Source organism: Malurus melanocephalus, unplaced genomic scaffold, assembly GCF_030028575.1.
Source record: "Malurus melanocephalus ecotype Western Australia unplaced genomic scaffold, MMel_1.1 scaffold_687, whole genome shotgun sequence".
NCBI classification, from domain to species: domain Eukaryota; kingdom Metazoa; phylum Chordata; class Aves; order Passeriformes; family Maluridae; genus Malurus; species Malurus melanocephalus.
Window position 1 is genome coordinate 234179 of NW_026623919.1, and position 21464 is coordinate 255642.

A 21464-nucleotide genomic window follows, 5' to 3' on the forward strand; every position below is an offset into this window, starting at 1 on the left:
GGTCAGAATGAACAGGATTTTGTTTTACATTTGTTTCCTCGAGATAAATACTTGTCGTTGATGCATTCTTGTGAAAAAATGGCAGAATGCTCACCCTGCAGAGACTGCATGCTGCCAAATAAAAACAGGTAAGATACCGTTATTTGCTAACACCTTTCTTATTCCATTTCTGTCAGAATTCAAACAAACATTGAACAACTAAAAAAAAAACCTATAAAATTCCATTTCTAACACTGACTTGGTACCCCCACACAAATGCGTGAGGTTCAGCCATCCCTCTGAAAGCCACCACGAAGATGGGCTCTGAAGTAACTCATCTGGAGCCAGCAGGTATCCCAGCAAACAGAACACTTGTGTCCATGAACACACATCCAGCATGGGCCAAACTCTAACATTGATGCTCACCATGTCCCAGGAACTTTGTCTCTGGCACCAGGGAATTATTTAAGGTGATGAAAAACCATTCACACCATTACAGAGAAGGGCTGCCCATATCAGCAAATCTGTTTGACCTGCTACCACAGCCCCCTAGGCAGAATTCCTGCCTAGGATCAGTGCTGGCTGATGAGGCTCCCTACTACGGAAGTAAGAATTTGTCAGGGCACAAAAAACTCATGCACAAACTCTCCAAGGCTCTGTGCCGGCAGCTCTGAGCACCTACTGAAGGGAGTGAAGAGGCTTTTACACACTGCTTTGGCAATCAGCAAGTTATAATTAGTAATCAACATCAGAAATGTGACACTGGTATATCCATTTCAAATTTCCAAGTATACTTGTCTTAGGAASAAACCCAGGTAGTTGATAAAAAAATCATGAGGGCCTCTGTCTACAGTTTGGCCTTACTTGCATCAAGACACTTTTCTTTTAACTTCAGTGTGAGCAGAAAAATCCTTGCAGAGTTAAGGCTCTGGCACAAAACTCTTGCTGCTTCTTTAAACAGGAGCTGCACTGCATCATGTTATCTCCCTAAGCAGCTATCCCACTTTAGCTTCCTCAGAGGTCAGCTATTATCTCTGCTAAGTACATCCGGTGTAGAGAGAAAATTCCTTAATCCTATTTTGTGGGCTTGTTTTCATATGCACAGCCACAATTCTCCAACATCCAGCCTGGGCCATACAACAAAAATCCTTGTTTGCTGCTACTGCTGTCTGTGCTGTACAGGAGACAGATGTCCACCAGGAAATATTTGCTGGGGCTGGCTCTTAATTCTTGTGTGCCACAGCAGAGGTATGTAAAATTAATAGACATCACTACTTAAAATGCAAAGTGAGAAACCGCATGGATTTTCACATCTACTAAATGATAATTACCCAAGTTCACAGCTTTTGAGGAATACAGGAATCAGGAATATGACAAGAACTAGCAGAAATTATGTGCCTCATTTACTCAAGGAGTGTATTTCACTTTGGTGTATTTACTTAAGCCTCCTAGACAAGAACTCCCTCAAAGCTTATTACAGGGTGGATGTTTCCTTCCTACACTCACCTGCCCCTAMGGAGAACAACCTTCCTGCAGTCCTAGCACGTGCTTACAAAAACTAATCTTTCTACTTTTAGCTCCCTTTAAATCAGGTTTTAGCTTCCTGGAAGAAGRAAAAGAAAACCAGGGTGCTTCTATGTTGTCCATATGCAACCATCWAGAGGAAAAAGCCAGACCACCAACCACCTCACCTCCACCTTTGGTGTGAGATACCAGACCATGGGTATTTGTAACTGGATCCCCTGGCTTTGTACTTATCCCTGGTAAAACTGACCAGCCAGAGGGCCTGTTKGAAATAGGAGGCAGAACACAAAAACCATAGCTCCTTGGATTCTCACAAGTGTTAATTTGAAGTAAGTCCAACTCTCAATTCAGCAACACACTTGTGTTAAAGAAGCCTTGCCTGCACCTCCCATGTGTAGGTTTGCAGAATAGTAACTCATTAAATACTTGGGCATTTTTTTTTATCCTAGACTAGAGGAAGAACTTTCCTTTGAGAAAAGAAGAGGAGCTTGCTTCACCTGAAAATGAAATGAAACAGCCCAATCACAAGCTATTGATTACTGCATGAATCTTTACTGACCCACGAGTTTTTTAATATACAAGAAAAATAGTTCTGGATTGATTTTGCTTCTACACAGAAAACACCTCCAAAGCCCTGTATTTTTTGAATGACATCCTTTTCTTGTTCTGCAGAATACCAAAATACAAAATTTAATACTGTATGAACAATTCCAACCTAATATTTAACAAAAGGGAGTAAAAAGTTTWAACACTTTTCTAAAAAGCAAGATAAAAATCTGCATTAGGAGTTAAAATGCAGGTCCATCCAATCAYCCAGTCTGTAAAATCATTTAATCATTTTCTCCTGTGACAAAGAGGTGCACATCCTTCTTGGACTGCAGCATTTGAGCTGTACGGTCTATGCCAACCACTGCAGCCAATTTCTGAGCATCATACTTGGAGTAGAGCACTGTACAAGTCCAAGTAGCATCCACCCCATTATCCGTGGCCTTCAGCATATTACAAATCTCACTGTAGAAGTGGGGGTAYGTTGGTAACTCATAGAAAATGAGGTTCCTAATGCCTTTTATCGTATACCTGTAGTAGGAAAAAAACAAAATTTGTTGCAAATTCCACAAAATGTGCATGTTGAAACATCAATCCTGCATCAGTTCTTCCAATTTCCATCAACTTCAATGCACATCAGCTGTAGCTCCAACTCTACAAAGCCTGTGTCATGAACTGAAGACTAAACAGAGAAGTGAAATTTAGGGGGAAAATCCAACACTACCAGGCACAATGACTTCCTCTGAATTATCAACCACCACCCATTTATGAAGCAGTCAGCCACTTTAGCTTGGATTTTAATACAGTGAAGATTGATCAGACCAAGCCTCATGAAACTTTCATGTTTGCCAAAACATCTGTTAATAGAAAAAAATCCTGTTCCATTAGGAACTTGTAAACAGCTCCAGTCAGGATGTAGCAGATTTTCCTAGGGGCCTCAGCTTGCTGCATTGCATTACTGAAACAATTACATATCCTTTCCAAAATTTTATGCAATTACTGTGGTACAGATGAATAAAAATAAAAGGCCCAATGAATCCCATTTGCAGGCTATATCATCCTGTCCTGGTATCACTGGAACTTGGCAGCACTTACCTTCCTGAATAAAGCTTTGCACATACCGAACTGTTAAAGTCTCTGCAAATGGACTGCTGACAACTGGCAAAAACTTTGAAGTAAACTTAACAGCTCTTACTTCAGTCAAAAAGGTTCTCAGAGGGATCCAACAGACTCATAAAGCAGCACAGCCCATCTATGACTAAGGTCAGACTCTACCTTCAAAACAGCACACACACAACTCAGAAAAACTTGGTCCACAATTCACCTTTTGTAGAAGTGGAAACGTTCAGTGAACAATAAAAACTGCTTCTCTCCCTTGAGAAAGAAGCGCCTTGATCTGCAGACAGCAGCCTTTTTAGTGTATTCGCAAATGTGAGTGAAATTCAGGTCCTCTTTCTTGAAGTAGTTGCGAAGGCGCACGTAGCTGAAGTAGGACGGGACGTAAATGAGCGTGTGGGACATGATGGCATCGCGGTACTCGGGCAGAACTTTGTCAAYGAAAAACTGAAACCTCCATTAAAAAAAAAACAAGTCAGTTTTAACAAGAGTTAAACTTTAGTTTTCATATACTCATACGTGCTCCAACATGAATATCACCAAACAGATCACCAAAGATTTTCACTACATTTTTCCTCAACTTCACAGGATTTCTACCTGTATAGCAGATAAAAGGCTTTACCAGCACTATGCAATTATGGCAGAGACTGATATTCCTTTCCCAGACTGTATACTCCAGTGCCTTTGGCAAGGAGAAGGCCACAATTCTCCTCCACCAGTGCAGAGCCCAGCCTACACCTGAGAACCAATGAAAATGTACAATACCTTGCATCTATCACAGAAGTTAGACTTTCAGCTTCTAATCTCCGAAAAACATGAGGAAGCTGGACCACAACGTGGCTGATGGAACCAGTGAGAGGCACATTGCGAATGGCCACCTGTGAGAAGGAAGCAGGATGTTTAGGGAAGCAGCATTCYAGAGACAGGCATGCTGCTGCCAGCTTTACGTAGTCATATTTAATACAGTGCACAAGGCTGCTTTTAAGAAAGCTCCAGAACAAAAATTACAGCTGTTTATTACACATACTGGATCTGGTAAATACATGATGACTGCTTATGCCCTGAATCCCATATTTGAGATGGTCTAAAATTTTTACTTTTCCCATTTCTTTCAAAATATTTATGCATCTTACACAGTAAGAGATTAAAAAAAAAGGAAGAAGATGAACTCTCCATTAAACAATGAAATATACAAAACAAGGTAACTTGAGACTGTCAAATTAAAAAAACCAAAATCCCATTTCTCACATGAAACAGTAGCTACTATGAAWGAAAAGGATCAAACAAGCATCACTGCATAAGGAGCAGTTCTTCATGCCTCTGGCACAGTATGCCAGGAGATTCAGACTGAAACATTTAGCTGAGGGAAATGATAGGCACACGCTCTATTTCAGCAACTGAGTTACAGAATTTTTCCTCACGTTGTTGTTTTCTGTTCCTCTCCTCCTCCCTTCCACACCAACATTCCAGCTCCTCTGTGGACTCACCTGCCCAACGTAATTGAAGCAGTGTTTGTTGAAGACAGAGTTAATCTGGGGGTCCTGGAGYGCACTGAACAGCAGCGTCTGCCGGTAGTACTTGGACCAGTTGTTGAGATTCAGCATCCGCACCCGGGAAAAGTCCACCCCRTGGGAATCCAGAGGCAGAAGGTTAATGTGCTTCATCAGGTGCTGTGCAGACAGATGGAGACACATCACTGCTGACATCCTGCACTGCCTGCAAGAGCCTCAGCTGCACTGGGAAAGAGGGCAGGGACCAGCAAGGCAGCACAGAATACAAAGAAGCAGCATCTCCCAAAACACCACTGTCTGGAATTTATTGACCACAGCAAGAGCAATTTACTTGATTTCCTGCCACAGAACTGAAAGCTACCATCTCTTTAGTCACCAGGAACAGTAACCTCTCCTTCCAGTCTTCTCCCAGGGCAAGTATAATGAATTTGTTTGTAATAAAGTCAGTGGGCCCATGGTTTCTGAGCTAAATGAAGCCCAAGCACAGCTCATCTCTCATCACATTCAGGGAGAGTTTAAAGAAATTCACCGCATTTTGCCCTCAGGGAACGATGCCTAGAACTGGCATCCCTGTCACCACTTGGCAGGCAGCTGCCCCCAAAGGTAAAAAGAGGAAATGGGCTCCAGGACTAATTCCTTGAGTGTCGTGTAAGCTCATGTGCCCTTTCTGGGACTCCTGAGGAAAGACAACCTTCTGGACTCATCCAAAATGCATAGTAACATCATTTAGTCAAAATGTCTGATCCAGGTATCTCAGAGGTGTTTTTATGTGGAAAAGAAAACCCTACCATTTCAATCCCGAAAACTTCTATTAACCAAAAGCCAAAAAGCAGGGGTACTACTACATACTAGCTACAACCCAACAGATCTATTTTCATTAAACATACAGGAAACCCTCCATACAGTTTAACTCTGGACATGACTAATACTTAGTATTTCTGCACTCAGTAGAGACGTGCACCAGCTCCTCTTGCTTTCTGGGGGAACCTGAATTGGGTTGTACAGATTGTTCACATGGCTGCAATCTGACTGAGACACTGGGCAGTCAGACAGCTGGCATAATTTCTCCCAGATGTGATTAAAGGAATCATCATTATCTCATGCTATCTTCATCTCAAGATAATTAAAACTGTAAAAAAATACCTCTGATGAAATATGCTACTAAAGCACAAACTAAGTTTTAGAGAGAACATTTCCTGAATAGTACAAAAATCCGTAGAAAGGATATCCTTAGTATAAGGGAAATATCAGGGTGAAGGGAGGAACAGAAACMAACATCCATGCTTAGAATCATGTCAATAAAAAACAGCAATACTGCTCACTGCCAGAACTGGGTGACATCAGAGTAGCAAGACAGAGCACAGCACAAAAAGGAACACACACAGCAAACACACCAGAACGTGCTCCCAGTTCTGCATCAGGTAAATGTCTGCTTGATCAATTATGAGCATTTCTATGGATGACAGAAAGTCGAAGTCTCTCTTCTTCTCCCCCTCTGCGCCAATGACAGTCCTGATGCCCAGGGGAGAGGCAATGATGATGTCTGAGGAGTAGAAGGGTGCATAGAGTCTCATGCTCTTCTGCAGAATYGCAACCCCTGTCCAACAACAACAACAGCAACTTCTCAGTTAACATCAATTATCAATTACATTCTTCCAACAGGCTCTGTAACAGTAATTCCACCCATTTTCTCTCCCCACACTGATGATTATAGATGGACACAACTAATCTGTCTGAGGCTCTCCTTTCCCCAAAAAGTACTTACTCACCCTACCCCCATTTGACAAGGATTTGGAAAGTTTTTGTGAAGTTTGGCAAAGCCTTTCCATATTACTTCTTTTAAGCTTTTTCATAATCTGCACAAAATGTTTTAATTGAAACATATTCTTTGTGATTTGCTACAAAACAGGGGGATGAATGCTGAACAACTAGAGAAAAAAAAAATGCAGAAATGATTAACTACTCCTTTCTCCCTAAATTCTAAGCTTTGGTCTCTGCCTTTCAGTATTACAGTAACTACTACTGTAATCTGTCATGAAAGATTTGGGGTGGACCTCGTGACTATCAACTGCCTTTATTTGCAGGGCTGAAAGATTCGCTACTAAACCACAAAGAACAAGGTTCTTCACATCATAGTGACGAAAAGCATGAGCAGTCTTGCACCTACACTGCTTCTCACACCACACATTGCAGGGTACATTCTGAACCAGCTTATGCATCGCCTGTCATGTTATAGACAGGAAARGGAAGGAATCAAAGGAGTTTGTGCCATAACTACATAAGCAGTATTTCTAGAACCCACAGTTTTCTGATCTTAAAAAAATCCAGCTAGTCCAGGCCACATTCAAACCACCCTCTACAAACTGCCCATCAAAGTCTTTCCAAATTCTCTCCTAGTCCATGTGAAACCAGAAATCACGAGTATAGYTGAAGGCCCTTCCAAGAATTTCAGACACAGCAGTAGGGACCCCTCCTGCTGTCTATTTCAACCCAATGATAAAAATGGAAAAAGAAAAAAAAAAAGGTTCAATTGGTTGAATTTCCAGGAAGAAGATATCACTTGTCACAGCATATACACAGTTTAGAAACATCACGGTTTTTTTCGGTTTAAAAATGTGAAAGAGTGGTGGTTTCAGTAAGGCATAACAAATGTGCTTTAAATTAGATCTTTGTGCAGMTGTAACAGGGTATGCAGCACAGTAAAAAAGAGAAATTATTCTGCTTCTATAATTTCCTTCTGCAAGTTAACAGCACTGAAAGTTTCTTCAATCATTTCTTAACACTTAGTAAGTGGAACAAGCAGAGTGTAGTATGGGAGAGGACTGAAAGGAAAATTATACTATGGAAAGTAAGATGCTTTCAGCCTGAGAGATATTCACTGGGGAAGGAAGAAAGACTTGAGTGCAACCTGCTCACATCTTCCACTCTATCATCACATTTCTTGGGGTGCCAATTTATCTTTCAAGGTGCAGTATTTCAAAAGCCTCTGATCTGTCAAGTCAAGTTAGAAAAACTGCCTTCTTATCTTGGCAGCTCCAGGAACCAAGCCATAGCTAGTTCTCTGCATACTGAGTTACTAAACAGCCTAAGAGTACAMTATTATGAAACAGTCTCAAGTTTTCTGCTTGTCCAACACTCCTACTGCTGGCTAYCCATTTGCTTTCATGAAAACCATGTGAAGCACAGCAGAAAACTGCTTTGCTCAGTACTGAGCTTTAATTTTATTCCAACCATTACAAGAGGTATTGTGAACAGGCTAATTAAACCCAAAAGATTTTTTTTTTAACATGAAAAGACTTTGCTGCATAATCAAGGCTATCTTAAAAATGAGGTGTGGGCAGTCCTGCTAGAATAAAGCTGTCATTGCATTTTAAATGATTCTGAACTTGATGTGAAAATAATTACTTTTCKATTTTCTTTTTAAGTCCTGACAAAGCAAGAAAGATTTTCAGAACAATCCAAGTTGCCAGTGCAAAACCAGCAGGAATACCACACAGCCTAGAGTCTCACCAGAACTTCCAACCCCSATAGCTCCTAGGCATTTGGAAGAAAATGTTACTTAGCAGCTCTTTACAAGATCAAAGTCATCTGTTCAATAGGTCATTACCAATTCTGAAATGGTCATCAATGTTGCCAGCAAAGACAGCTTCATAATCTTCAGGYCTTTTCAGGTTGGGAGGCTTCTCTTCTGGGTCAGAGCCAAACTCCCCTTTGAAGCGCTTTTTATTACTTACATCAATTTTCTTTTTGTCATTCACTTCCAGGAGACTGATGAAAATATGCACAATTCGCAGAGCACATTCCCTGAAGGGCACGATCATCAGTACCTGTGCAGATCAACAGTTACAAGAGAATAACCCATAAAATATGAACACTCACCATCAACTCTGTTAATTTCAACTTTTGGCTTGGATCTGCCCCCGTGGGGCATCCCAACAATCAAAACAAAACAATTCTGACAAGCAGCAGGGAGGATGCACAAGGATGGATTGTGCTCTCCTAAACTGGTAGGGGCGAGCAGCTCTGGCTCCCCAGCTCACTGAGGGTAGCACTAGAGGGGAATTAAAAACTAAGCACATTCTCCTGTGCTCCCTAACCCCCAGGCAAGCAAGAGCTCMTATGACCCAGAGGCAGGGTCAAGGCCTGGCTCTTGGATGGGCAGCAACAGTCTCTGCACCGAACTCCTAAATATAACTAGCTACTGAGGGGGTCAACACAGAAACCAAAGATTTGCCAGGAATACAGCAGACATTGAAACCAAACTCTGGAACTGCTCAACAGGAAGCTTCCTGCAGGGCATTTGCCCTGCCCATGCAGGACATCTTCCAGGCACAATAAAGGGATGTGGAAAAGCATGTGCCCAGGAACACGTCACCTGAGAGAGCAGCAACAGAAATGCATACGGATAAACCACCAGGATGTTTGTACAGCCTGAGCAGGCAGCCGGGGTGGGGTCAGGCAATCAGAGCTCTCTCACCTTAGGCCTAGTGAGCCCCTGATCCCTGTAGTCATCGGTGTCAGTCCCTGGCTTTCGGTCCCTCCGTTTGGCATTGTTGCTGAGCACCTGGGCATTGGCCTTGAGGACATGGTTCAAGGCATGCAGGCAGTAAGCGTGCCGGATTTCTTCTCCGTTTGTTAAAGCATTTCTTTCCGGATAGAACAAGTCCCGGTAYGAATTCATGACACAGAAGAGCTCTCTTTGTAGTGGGGTAAAAGGGGAATCACTTGGTTTGTCCAGTGAGGACAGAAATTGTTTATTCACTTTTGGCCAAGTGGATTCCAAAGGCTTGTGGAGATGAAGCTGTTTCACATCAACTTCTCTGTCTACTTTCAAAGTTTTATGTTTCTCCAATGTGGAAGAAAAAATTAGTTGACCCAGCCTTGGCCACTGAAAAAAAAATAAGCCAACAACACTGAGGAGACAAATATACCAAGCCTTACACACCTGAAAGCATATCACCACAGCTGGTGATGCCAACTTTAATCAAGTACATGAAATTAAGGATACTATYTTTTCATAATACAAGTGGAAGCCTTTCTTTCAACACACAATCTCTTTTTACAGTCTGCCAGGATAAATAACAATAAACGAGCTCAGTAAATCTGGATGGATTTTGCAGTGATGTGTCTGTAACTGTCTCCATCTCACAGAAAACTRAGGAATTTTCTGCCTAACCCATCCACAAATCAGTGGCTCAAAGTAGGGACAAGAAGAGAACCCTGGAGTCCAACTACACTTATACCAATTGGCCCCACTAAGGTACGTACTTTGATCAAAGATGAAAATAAACCAATTAGGGGCTAATCCCAGAAGTTTTGATTCAGTTGCTAAATGCAATCTTGTTGGGTATCTGTCTGATTTTGAACAGCTACCAGTGTAGCAGAGGAAAATTCTAATCTTTAAGCCTTCTGCCAGGCAAACTGTCCCCAGCTATCCCCATTTAGTAGCTACACAAATTTAAGCAAAGACACATCATGCATTGCTTCAGGTGACACTGATAATTTTGGCCACCATGTGCCAAAAAAAGAAAAAAAGTAAATTAAATTAAAAGAAAAAAAATATCACAGCTTTCTCTCTGACTAACTAACCATTGGATATCTTCCAATGAATGTCACCCAGCATATGGCTGACCAGAATGGAAGGCAACTCTCCAGAACAAAATCAGATGTGGAAAAGTTATGAAGCAAAAGTTTCTCTAAAAATGAGTATTTTGAAAACCAATATTCTCTGTCAAGCGATAAGGCAGTTTTCTGGTATTGTCATTCATGTATTATTATCAGAGTTAAAAATACAAATAATAAATTCTCCTTCACTGGCTTGTAAATGTGTACRGGGACAGAGCCATCCTGAAGCAAGAATGTGAAAGCGCATCTCAAGTCTTTTTAAAAGTSTACATGGTCACCTCCAAAGTTCAGCTGCAGAGCACATCCCTGGCATCAYGCTGTCACCACTCAGAAACAAGCCCTGTTTCTACCCCATGTCAAGGTTTTGAGATTCCAGCTCAAACTCAAAAGCTATGTATTTCAGATGTATTACCATATGCCTCCAGAACAGCAGACTTCAGATTTCAACACTTGCTCAGCAGTGAGTGAAGAAGAAAACAGTTCAACAACAACACAGTGACAAAATCTCAATAATTCTAGTGCCAACAGCTAATAATAACAATTTTGATCTACTTCACTTGTATTAAAAAATGATTATTTTAATCCAGACATCTTTAGAAACCCTGGATGGCTACAGAACATTGTTACCTGGCTTTGACTTGAAGTTTTTGGAAGCGTAGACATTTTCTCRATTTCTTTATCATCAAGTTCTTTGTCCATGTGCTGTTTAAATGGATCTATTTACAGCAACAACAAAAAAATAGCCTGAGAACTATTGCAGCTAATAGTAGAATCAAGTTACAGAATGGATTTGCAAATGAGATGAACAGTTTCCATGCTGGCCAACAGCACAATTAAAACTAGTTATTTCAAAGCACTTGGAGATGAGAGAAAGGATGTCAAATTYTCTCTGCAAAGAACAGAGAGAACAGATTTGACAGATTGCTTTTAAAAAAGAAAAAGAAGCACTTATGGAAGTACTAGAATTTTGAAGCACTAATCAAATGTTAGACAGGAAAACAACATRTAGTGGAAAACAGTGGCAATTTTAGCCTTAAGCTCTCAAACATCCACTGCTTACAGGTGAAAAAAGCTGTCAATAGTAAAGTTCTAAGTGAATTTGCTAACCTTCCCAATTTATAAACAGTTCTGCCCAGGGCTTTGGCCAGTGATATGAACACTGTAATAAAGCAGAGAGATACTAGGCAAGTTTGGAGAAGGGGGGCAAAAATTGCCCRAAGTGAGAAAAAGTCTGATTTATCTAATCAGCATTTCTTTTTGGAAAGGAAAGGAGWGGCAAAGAGCTGTTAAATCATMTTATACTCAAAGACAGTGGCACGCAMAAAGTCACATGCAAAGCTTATTTTGAAAGCCAAGCCCTGCATGCTGCTTGCAGCACAGCTGCTTGCAGCACAGCACTCRCTACATAAAGAAAACTAATTAGGGAACACTGGTGCTTGCCAACAAATATCCAGCCCACACGCAAGTTACCCAGGCAAAAGTCAAGACATTTACTGATCATGACACTGAAAAAAAAATTTGAGAAAATCTTCCCAGAAACGCAAATGACCAGGTTATCATTTAATTGTACTGCATGCTCTCTCCTCAGATGACTTTTACTGATTCCAGAATTTTCCCAATAAAGTAGAGGGAGTAATGGGATGCATTTTCAGGAATTTTAGTGACCCCAGGACCAGAACAGAAACTCATCYCCTTTCTCCTATCTTAGGTGAATAATTTTCTGCAATAGATTATCAAGAAACTTCCAAGCTACAAGAACCCACTGAGAAGTAGTGCATCATTTATAGGTGGAACAAAGCTGTTAGGATACTTAGCATGCAGTTGGAGAGCTACTGTTCTCATTAAAATGCAATGCCAACAKCCTAAGTCATATTCTCATGGTAACAAGAACGAGCTGTTTTTTCTATCACATGGCCCTTTGATGCTTCCACACATTTCATGTATCACCCAGGCTGCCTCCCAGATCTAATGTCAGCTGCTGCTCCAAGATGACAAGCCAGCATCACTAGGGATGCTACAAACATATTTCTCTCTCTCAAACTATGCCATCTGATATTAAAGCCACAGAGCATGAAATATGAGCAGAAGCTGTGGAAGTGCCAAAGTGTGCCATGTCACTGAAGGATCGCACACACGTGCAACACCGGTTATTTTGTTATTTTGTTACATACGGTGGGACGACTCTAACATCAGAGTTCAGATGCATCTGTGCACACAGATTCAGTATACTGAAATTCTGGGATACACCCTTAAAAGATACATGTGCTCTGCTGATGCTTCATACTCTTCTGATCCTGGTGCAGTCAGACTCCTCTGCACAACCTTCAAAATTCCAAGTGTCCTGAACATTTGTCTAAATTACTGTGGCTGCTCCAAGCTTCTCAGAATCTGACCTCTAACTCCACTGAGATGTGAAGGATGCCCTMACAGGTCAGCTTTGCGATTATCTCCTGTGCTGTTTGTGCCAAGAATATCTTCCATAGTCAAGTTCAGGCTTGCAGAACCCTTTCTATTACAGTGGCATTTAAAACTACTATTAAAGCATCAGAACAAGGTAACACCCTCTACATGCTTTTCTAGCTCTTGATACAAGCTTTACCAGTCATAGCAAAACCCTGCATGAATCCCAGTCCCTAGGGACTACAGAGAACAAATGGTTCAGCTACACATCTGCATTAGTTGAGGGTCCCTTATGTAACCAGCTGACATGTGGGAGTACAATGAATAATGCAGTGGAAGAACTCAGAAGCTATACAGCCTGTCACTAGGGTGTTGGATAATTTGAACATGTTCACAAACACTCCTCTAAAAGCAGATCCCTAAACACAAACACACAGTGTTTTACCTTGTGGAAGAGCTTGTGACGAACTGCTGTCCCTCTTATCTGCATTGCAATCTCCACTCTCCTCTTCCATGAAATTGGTTTCCAAGCTAAATTCAGATTCATGTTTCACATCAGTAAACTCCTCMATTACTCCATGACGTGGGTCACAAGAGGTATCTGTGCCATCAGCCTGCTCCTGACTGAGTATCTGCTCTGCTGTGTCTGTGGCTGTCAATTGTTAGAAAGAAACAGGTTATTTTCTCCTGGAAAAGTTATTGCTCATAGAAGTTGTTCCCTTCAAGTTACCAACTTTTTTCTCCCCAAACTCTATCAAAAAAAATAAAAGCAGGCTTTGTATTCTACCATAAAGATGACTTTCAGCTAGCAAATACAATACAAAATGTGGTCCCCCAGAGAAAATTAAAGAAGTGACCTATTTGGGCAATATAACTTCTAGTTATATTATATAAGTTCTAGTAACTTCTAGTTACTTAGGGTCCAAAAACCCTAAATAACTGGAAATGATAAGAAGTTAACTCTTCTCTCCCAGCATTTCTTTGCAGACCTCATGAATGAGGATACCTCACTACAAGGGCAGATATTTCCTTCCAATTTCCATATTCTTTCCTGTGCTGTGAGGCAAAACCTTTCCATCCTCTCGGTGGCACAGCCCAAGCCAGATGCTGCTCGAGAGAACAGCTTGCGTCTCCCATGAGTGGGTGAGAATCCCTGGTCTGCTGCTCCATGTGGATTTCCTCTGTGCTGCCGCACAAACAACATCTGAGGAAGCAGCAGYGAGCTGTCTGGCAGAAAATGAGCACAGCTACCCTTTCCCCTGCTAAATCCTTCAGCAGCTGCTGCTCCTACCCACAGAGAGGCAACAGAGCAAGAGTCTCCAAGGCAGAAGAGCACCCAGCCAACAAGGCAGACCACACCAGGATCCTAGCTAAAAACTCAAACAACATTTACCAAAGAAGCATGGGAAAAGATAAACTACCTTCTCCCTCCTCTGGAACACCATTCTTATCTTCTTCACCTTCCTCTGCTTCTCCAGTCTCCTGGGACCCTTCACTGTCCATTTCTGCCTCACTTTCCTCAGCTTCGTCTGATTCACTTTCATCTTCCTCTTCCTCACTCTCAGACTCAGGTGAGGTCTTCAGAGTAGCCAAGAGTTTATGATATCCAGAGACCTGTTCCACTTCAGTCTCCGAATCGCTTTCTGCACTTGATTTATCAGAATCCTCAGACTGGAAAGGAAAACACGACCATAACAGCAACAACAGCAAAAGCCATATTAAGCAGCAGGCAAATACCCTTACCTCTATTGGCACTGTTAWGTTTCCCCTGTCCCATGAAACCCTTATGTAGATCCAGTGGAATTTTTCAAAACCCACCATTTTATGCCAATAATGATGCTGGACAGCTCCATTTAGATTTTGAAAGCATCTTGGGACACAGACTAAAGTGCCTTGTTCTACACCAATTTAACTTGAAGCATCTCAAAACCCAGTGCCTCCAGTCTCAGCTGAGTGAGCACATTTGATCTCCAGAGACAAGGCATTTACTGAACTGGCACTAGATTCTTCTAAGAAAACCACATACAGATTGAAAATTGTAGAAGAGMACCTATACAAGGGACAGATTGTGCTGGAAATGTTTCTGGCTTTCAAGAAGGTAAGTGAAATAGTTCAGTGGTTCCCCGGGGAGCTGGTTCGGTTTGGTTCAGCAGTACAGCTTTATACTTCAAGCAAGCCAGACCTGGAGCCAATTCTGTCCTAGGCTTGCACAAACCAATGTCCAGATGTGCCRAAACTATAGTGAAACAATGAGTATCAACACACCATTTACTCCTTTCTTAGTTCCTTTTAGCACAAAAMGAAAAAAAATTAGTGAGTACTGTATTAATGCACAAAATTGATAAGGAAAACAAATGAAACAGAGTAATAAATTTTTCTAAACTAAAACTTTGAAGTCTTTTATTAATCTGATGATAAAGAGTTACCAAATCCTGACTGAAAGAAAAGTAAAGAACTGGCAATCTGAAGAGGAATGAGTATTAATGTATTTCTTTGTTCAACAGAGAACAAAATGTCTCCTAACTCATGCAACACTGAGTTTATCAATGTCATCAAAACAACTTAAAATGATCTAAATTTCACTGTAACTAAGTAATATGCAAAAAAGTTAAGAACTGCTGTTATYTCCTGCTGCTTCTGCCCTCTCATGGTATTACAGTTTTGAATTAGACATTATGGAGAACAATTCAGAATCACACAAAAATCACATACAACTTTTTCTCCTAAATACTGTTTTTCTAAATGGAACAACTTAATCAGCCTGAATAACTTGGTAATATGAAATGCTTAGTTTTTCACTTCACTGAACTACACAAAGATGAAAATAAGGAAGAAATCAAAATACATTAATACATTACCAGTTCACATATTTGAGTTGCTTCTGGTCTTCCAGAAACCCTGAAAAGAAAGCACTGAATTGTCTTACTCTGTCAATGACATTACACACGGGATGAAGGAAATGAGGGGAAGAGTGAATTGATTAGTTAGACAAGTTTAAAGAAGGTAAGAGTTTAAAACCAAACCATCACATTTCTCCCTAGAAAAAGACTGGGCACTTACCTTTAAGGTAAAGTTAGAAACTTCATTTAGGTCAAGCCTAAGTGCTCAGGCATTACGACTGATCAACAAAAGCTTTAAAGTAAAATACAGCTTTGATCAGAAGATGAGGTCTCAAAACGAATTACAAGAATCTAGCAACAAGAGTGGTTTGTAACAAAGTTAACCAGAGACAGCGACTACTTCTGGCACTTAATACTGGTCTGTGCAATAGGGAAAAGACACAAACTAAAGGGAAAACAGCATTAACCAACCAGCGCTGGGACTGTAATTCTTCAAACAAGCCACCGCACAAGCTGGATTTAAACTAACCTCAACTCCTTCAGAAAGAAGCAGAGACTTGCGTGGGATTGAGCGTCCCGGTACAGGGTGACGCGCAGGACACACTCTCCAGCACGCCAGGGCTCTGCCTTCAGTCCCAATCCACACAGGCCCAGAGGGTCCCAGGGGACACACAAACAACAGACCTTAACACCGTGTGCCTGCTCCTAAAGTCATTTAATGTTGAACAGGCGACTCAGCTGTTTTCCTCGCARGCTCCCAAAGCTTTACAGCCCCAGCGCAGATCACACCACATCTGGACTAAGCAGCTCCTTCCTCACAACTTTACACGTGGGTACAAAAGAAAGGTCGAAAAAGGAGATCAGAAAAGGGAACTGAGCAAACGGTGGGAAAACTGGGGCCCTGATAAGCCAARGGAACCAGCCTGGTATCAAAATGGGAGCACATCCCGGACTCCTCCGCTTCCCCACTCCTCCGGACTGCACCACAAAAGTTTACATTTSTTAGAAGAAAATCCGAGCCGAGATTTCCTGCCTTCCGTTCGGCTTTCGAGATTCCCAGCTCAGGAGCGGCGGTGCGCCATCCAGCCGCAACAGCCCTCCTTCCCTCGGGAGCCAGGGGAAGCGTGAGAGGGAGCGGCCTCTGCCCAGGGCGGCCCCGGGCTCAGCGGAGCTCCTCGGCCCGGCAGCCCCGGCACCGAACCGCGGGGAAGGGGCGGCCCCGYGCGGGCTCGCCCAGCCCGGCACTCACTTGTCATAGAACGGGTGCTCCTCGCCGAACTCCCGCAGGTGCTTCTTCTGCTTCTTGCTCAGGCTGCGCAGCACCTCCCGCCCGGCTCGCCGCTTGCCCATCCCGGCCGGCCCGCTCCACGTGGGTGCCCGGCGCGCTGCGCTGTCGCACGGCGGGGCGGTGCCCGCAGCACGGCACCKCACGCTGATGCCGGGGAGGGCGTCGCTCTCCGGGAAGGCGGRGCCGCGGGCGGCTGGAAGGGGAGGCGGGGGCCGGGGGTGAGCTCAGGGGCCGGGCCTCGCCCCGCCGCTGCCGGCCAGCGTGCCGTGCGGGGAGCGGGSGCGCGTTTATGCCTGCGAGCCGCGCTGGGGGGCACAAAGTGCCGGCAGGGAACACTTGTCCCAGACTGTGTCCAAAATCAGCCCTGTCCCGAAGGTGCGCCCGCGATCCGAGTTTGGTGCGAGCCATGACGCGTTTCCGCTGCCGGAGCGGCGCTGAGGTCGGCGAGCAGCGCCTTCTGAGCAGGGCGGGCACCACAAAGGCGGAGCCGCACACTGTTCGTGGGCTGACGGAGCTCCAGGTAGACCCTACTGGAGCCACAGCATCTTCTTCAACTGATCCATGATCTGCAGTGCTTTGCTGAAAATTATTCCTTTTATAGGAAAACCTCTACAGTAAGGCTAAAGAAGAGACCCAAGACAAGTCCTTAATGTTCAGAATGCCTTATTCTAAAAGGTGAAAGCAAAAGCTCCAAATGRAACCCCACTAAATTCTGGCTCTTCTGACATTTCACTGAGTCTTACTGAGCACTGCTTAAGGATGAAGTTAAATGCTTTGCTGGGTATGGAGATAAACAGTTCTTCAAAAACGACCTTACATTGTGTCAAATAGAAGAAATTCAAATTCAGTCCTTTGCTTTAAAGTTGTTTATATTCCTTATATCACCATGTTTCTGTATGACCTAGCTGAAACTCCTCTGATCTTTAGTAACGAGGGGCTATAAATGCTCTTGTAATGTGCAAAGCACACACAGTAAGTTTCAGTTTGRGAGTAAAAGAACGAGGTGAGAGCAMGRTAATTCCAAATMGGACAGAGGCATGGAATATTTTAGGGGAAAATAGTTTAGCATTTGGATTGTAGCTTCTTCACTATCTTGGCCTGAGGACACACAAGGATTTGACTGGAACAAGCAAGCACATTTACTACACTTACACAGAAGCTTCCAGGAATTCCTCTGGTATGTTGTTAATCTCACAGTCTGTCCCTTCAATAAACCCTTCTGGTGTAGGGGAAGTTTTCTTAATCCAAACCATTCTCCCGACCTGCTTTACCCAGTACCCTGCAGCAGACAGCAGCAGCAGCTGGCTGCACCCAGCAGCAGAAATTCCCTTGGCAGGTTCTGTCAAAGCCAACATGTTATATAACAACACTGACTAAAATAAATTCTTTCCAACTACCAAGGCTTTTTGGTGAAGCTGGCAGCCATGTTCTGTAAGAGGAAAAATATTGCCAATCAATCCCACCTGTCAGGAGTGCAAAAAAGGCAGTATATTTTTATGTTGCAAAATTGCTCCTTGTTGACTTACAATTTGGAATCAGGAGACAGCAGGAAGAGCAGAAGTCTTTTCAGAGCTGAAGGAGGAGAGCTTGGGAACTCTCTGGGGACTGCACTGATGTGTGTCAAAAAGCAGAAATTACAGGACCTTGTTGACAGTAAGGCCATAGCTCAGACTCCAGTGTTGTTTGTAGACTTTTTCCAGAATTCTGGCTGTGATGGTATTTCACAGTACTTGGTGGAATTTTGGTCTGCTTTTCAATATTGCCTTATCAATCAAAAATGCATGAATCTCATTCTTTTGTGATGTTCTGAATGCCAGCACTTAGCTTCTCTGGCCACTTTTTCACACTTCTTTTCACATCGGGTTTTTCTAGCAGCTTAGAAGATTTGGCCCTGTAGCTTATRGTCATCCACTTTTCCTCCCTCCATCCCAACTTAAATTTAACCCTTGAAACCAATGACACTCCAGAGACTGGTCCCCTCTTTCTGCTGAACTCCCTCCTCCCCACTCCTTGTGTGAGAAGGATCCTACTTGGGCAGTATTTGGTGTTTAGGATTAAACTGCTTAAAACGTTATGCTGCCATTCATGTGTTTTAGAAGAGGTGCTCCCCAGGAGATGAACACCTCACTTCTCTGTGGTGAGACAWAAGCAGCAAAGCAGCACTGATGCTGATATCCCATAGACCAGAGAATATATAATTCACCCAGTGTTGTATGATTATCCTTTCTTGCATTAGATCTCTCCACTTGAAATTTTTAAATCAAATTTCTAAATGAACTTGTAAAGTTACCCTGGAGCTTCCAGCTGCGGACATCGTAACGTATTATTAGCAATGTTCTTTTTAAAGATTTCTTATGCACCAGCATCTCTGAATCCAGCAATAACACTGGAGGAAAAAAAGGAGAAAAGCTTGCATTATTTGAAATCTGTTCTGCTGACCCCATTCTGTCAGCAACCACAACTAAACTCTGTCAGAAGTCTGCTACTGCTACCTGTGTATCTCCAGCACTTTTATCTGCATGACATTTCAGAGACAGATGATTTATAAAAGCTACTTCCTTTATTTTAGAGAACTTTACTAGTCTCAAYGTAACAGATTCCTCCTTGCTGGCTTATTGCCTTCACTCTTTTGTCTCACAGTACTCACCTTCATCCTTTTCTTCACACCCACTTTTCAAACCTCTGCTTTTGCCCTTTCTCTTGTGAAWTTTTTTTCATTTCAGTGTATGTTTTTAATTGGAATAAATATGTYGATCACTCTTTCTATCCAAATGCAAAAATGGGAGAGCTAAAACATAAAATCATTTTGCCCTAAGTTACTTGGGCAGTGTAAGCTACATGATGGACTATAGCATATAGGGAAGTGGCATGAGTTTTTGGTGAAAGAATSCTTTTAGTCTCTTCTGAAAGGTGACCCTTTGAAGCATGGCCAAGGTGACAGATTTTTATAACTTCCTTATTCCCCCTTCTCTASCATTAGTGATCAACAAAAAGTTATTCAGGCAAATATTTATTACTTATGTGCTCAAACTACTTGTTTATTATTAAGCAAAACTAATTTAGTTCAGAACAAAACTGCTGGGGGCTTTCATATTAAACATCTGTTCTCACCATATTTAGCCTAATACYCTTATATTGCTGAGGGAAACTAAGTTTGGAAATTGCTTTCCCACTGTTTTGCTGGAGTTTTTTGCCAGTATGAGCTGGATTTTGAGTGATGTCATGGAAAATCATGCTGCAATTCTTTTGACAAATGGCTGATGTATTTACTGATGCTGTAATTCCTTGCACTGCTGTTACTACAAGGTATTGCCAATTAAAATCCCTATAATGAATTAGTCATCTTTGAAGAATTACCAACTTTACATACTGAAGAAATATAGAATAGAGAGAGTAAGGTAGCATCTAAAATGTAATAGATCTTAAAATTTTAGTCTGTTGGGTAAGGAGGGGCCCCAGCATTATAGAAAGATCCACATAAGATGCCTGAATCCATGTGTTGTCCATAGCAACGTTAGCTTAAAAATTCCCCATGATCATTTCTGTRGAAGCATGTCTTGTGCAGCAGAGTTTAACTGCAAGCCTTTATGCCAGAAGTGGAAAACTGAGTATCAAGGAAGGGGATGCAGCTCTCATCTGTGGGCATCCAGAAAAATCTCTTTTCAGTGTTTCCTACTATTTCTGCAGTGCATCCACRCCCAGTTTGTTGAAAATAGAGAGAATATAAGGCAGGGTTTTTCAAGCTTTGATACCCTGCATTGGGACAGGTTAAGCAAATGGATAGATCTCAATGAGATGTTAGAGTAAAGGGTAAAAACAATCTGCATTATGACTTTCTCTACTTTTGRGCAGGTGGCAACATTAGGGAAGAATCCGTCCTTTTAAAATCAATCCTATATAAAACATTAGAATTCCTTTTTCTCCTAAATAGYCACTGAACAAATGTTTTAATTTTTTATTTCCCTCTTGCATAATGCCTAATGATTTTGGTCACAAAGTTTCATCACTGCACTTGATTTCTGATGGCAAACTAAGGCTTCTGCTCTTTCATTTCTTACAGTGTCRACACTGCAGACTAAAGCGGCTCCAGTCAGTTCCAGGCATCTGAAATTGCCTTGGAGTCTGCTACTCAGTTATGTTACTGTGTCTTCCATAATGTAGATACTGTAACTATCTGAGCACAAAGTGAAACTTTTGTAATGGCTTAGTGGAAAATATTTAGAATATTTTCAGTAGATAGCCTAAGAAAACTCCTACTTTGAACTGGAAACATATTCTAATACCATGGCAAAGAAGAGTTAATATTTACATGGTGGGGGAATGAAAGATGAGTGATAACATGTTGATGTACAAAAGACCTTGCATCAGCAGATGTGATAYACCAATTGTGTGCTTTTTGATATCTACTGGCAGTTTATTTACGTAGAAAGAAGAAAATTTGCACTTTTTATCACTGATATTTCTAGTAGTTCARTGCATAGTATTTTGAAAGAAAGGTACATTTTATTAAGAGAACTAGCAACTTGGAACAGTGAGACAAGTGCAAAATCCCAAATCCCATAATACTGTCCTTTTACCATACAAAAGTCCTGCAGAAGAGAATTGTTATATGTGCTGTGTGCACCGGCCTGAACA

At 42.0% G+C, this 21464-nt stretch overlaps 1 protein-coding gene across 1 annotated transcript; it reads right to left on the minus strand.

The window, feature by feature from the left end:
- Positions 1 to 266: 266 nt before the first annotated feature.
- UTP25 (UTP25 small subunit processome component) lies at positions 267 to 16953 on the minus strand. Its single transcript, XM_057384117.1, has 12 exons — positions 16791 to 16953; positions 15560 to 15599; positions 14123 to 14372; positions 13147 to 13353; positions 10929 to 11017; positions 9154 to 9564; positions 8284 to 8503; positions 6071 to 6273; positions 4653 to 4835; positions 3931 to 4043; positions 3374 to 3619; positions 267 to 2580 (listed from the first exon to the last, which is right to left on the minus strand). The coding sequence occupies exons 1-12, from the start codon at positions 16889 to 16891 to the stop codon at positions 2334 to 2336; spliced, it is 2310 nt and encodes a 769-aa protein (XP_057240100.1). The 5' UTR covers positions 16892 to 16953; the 3' UTR covers positions 267 to 2333.
- Between the last annotated feature and the right edge of the window lie 4511 nt (positions 16954 to 21464).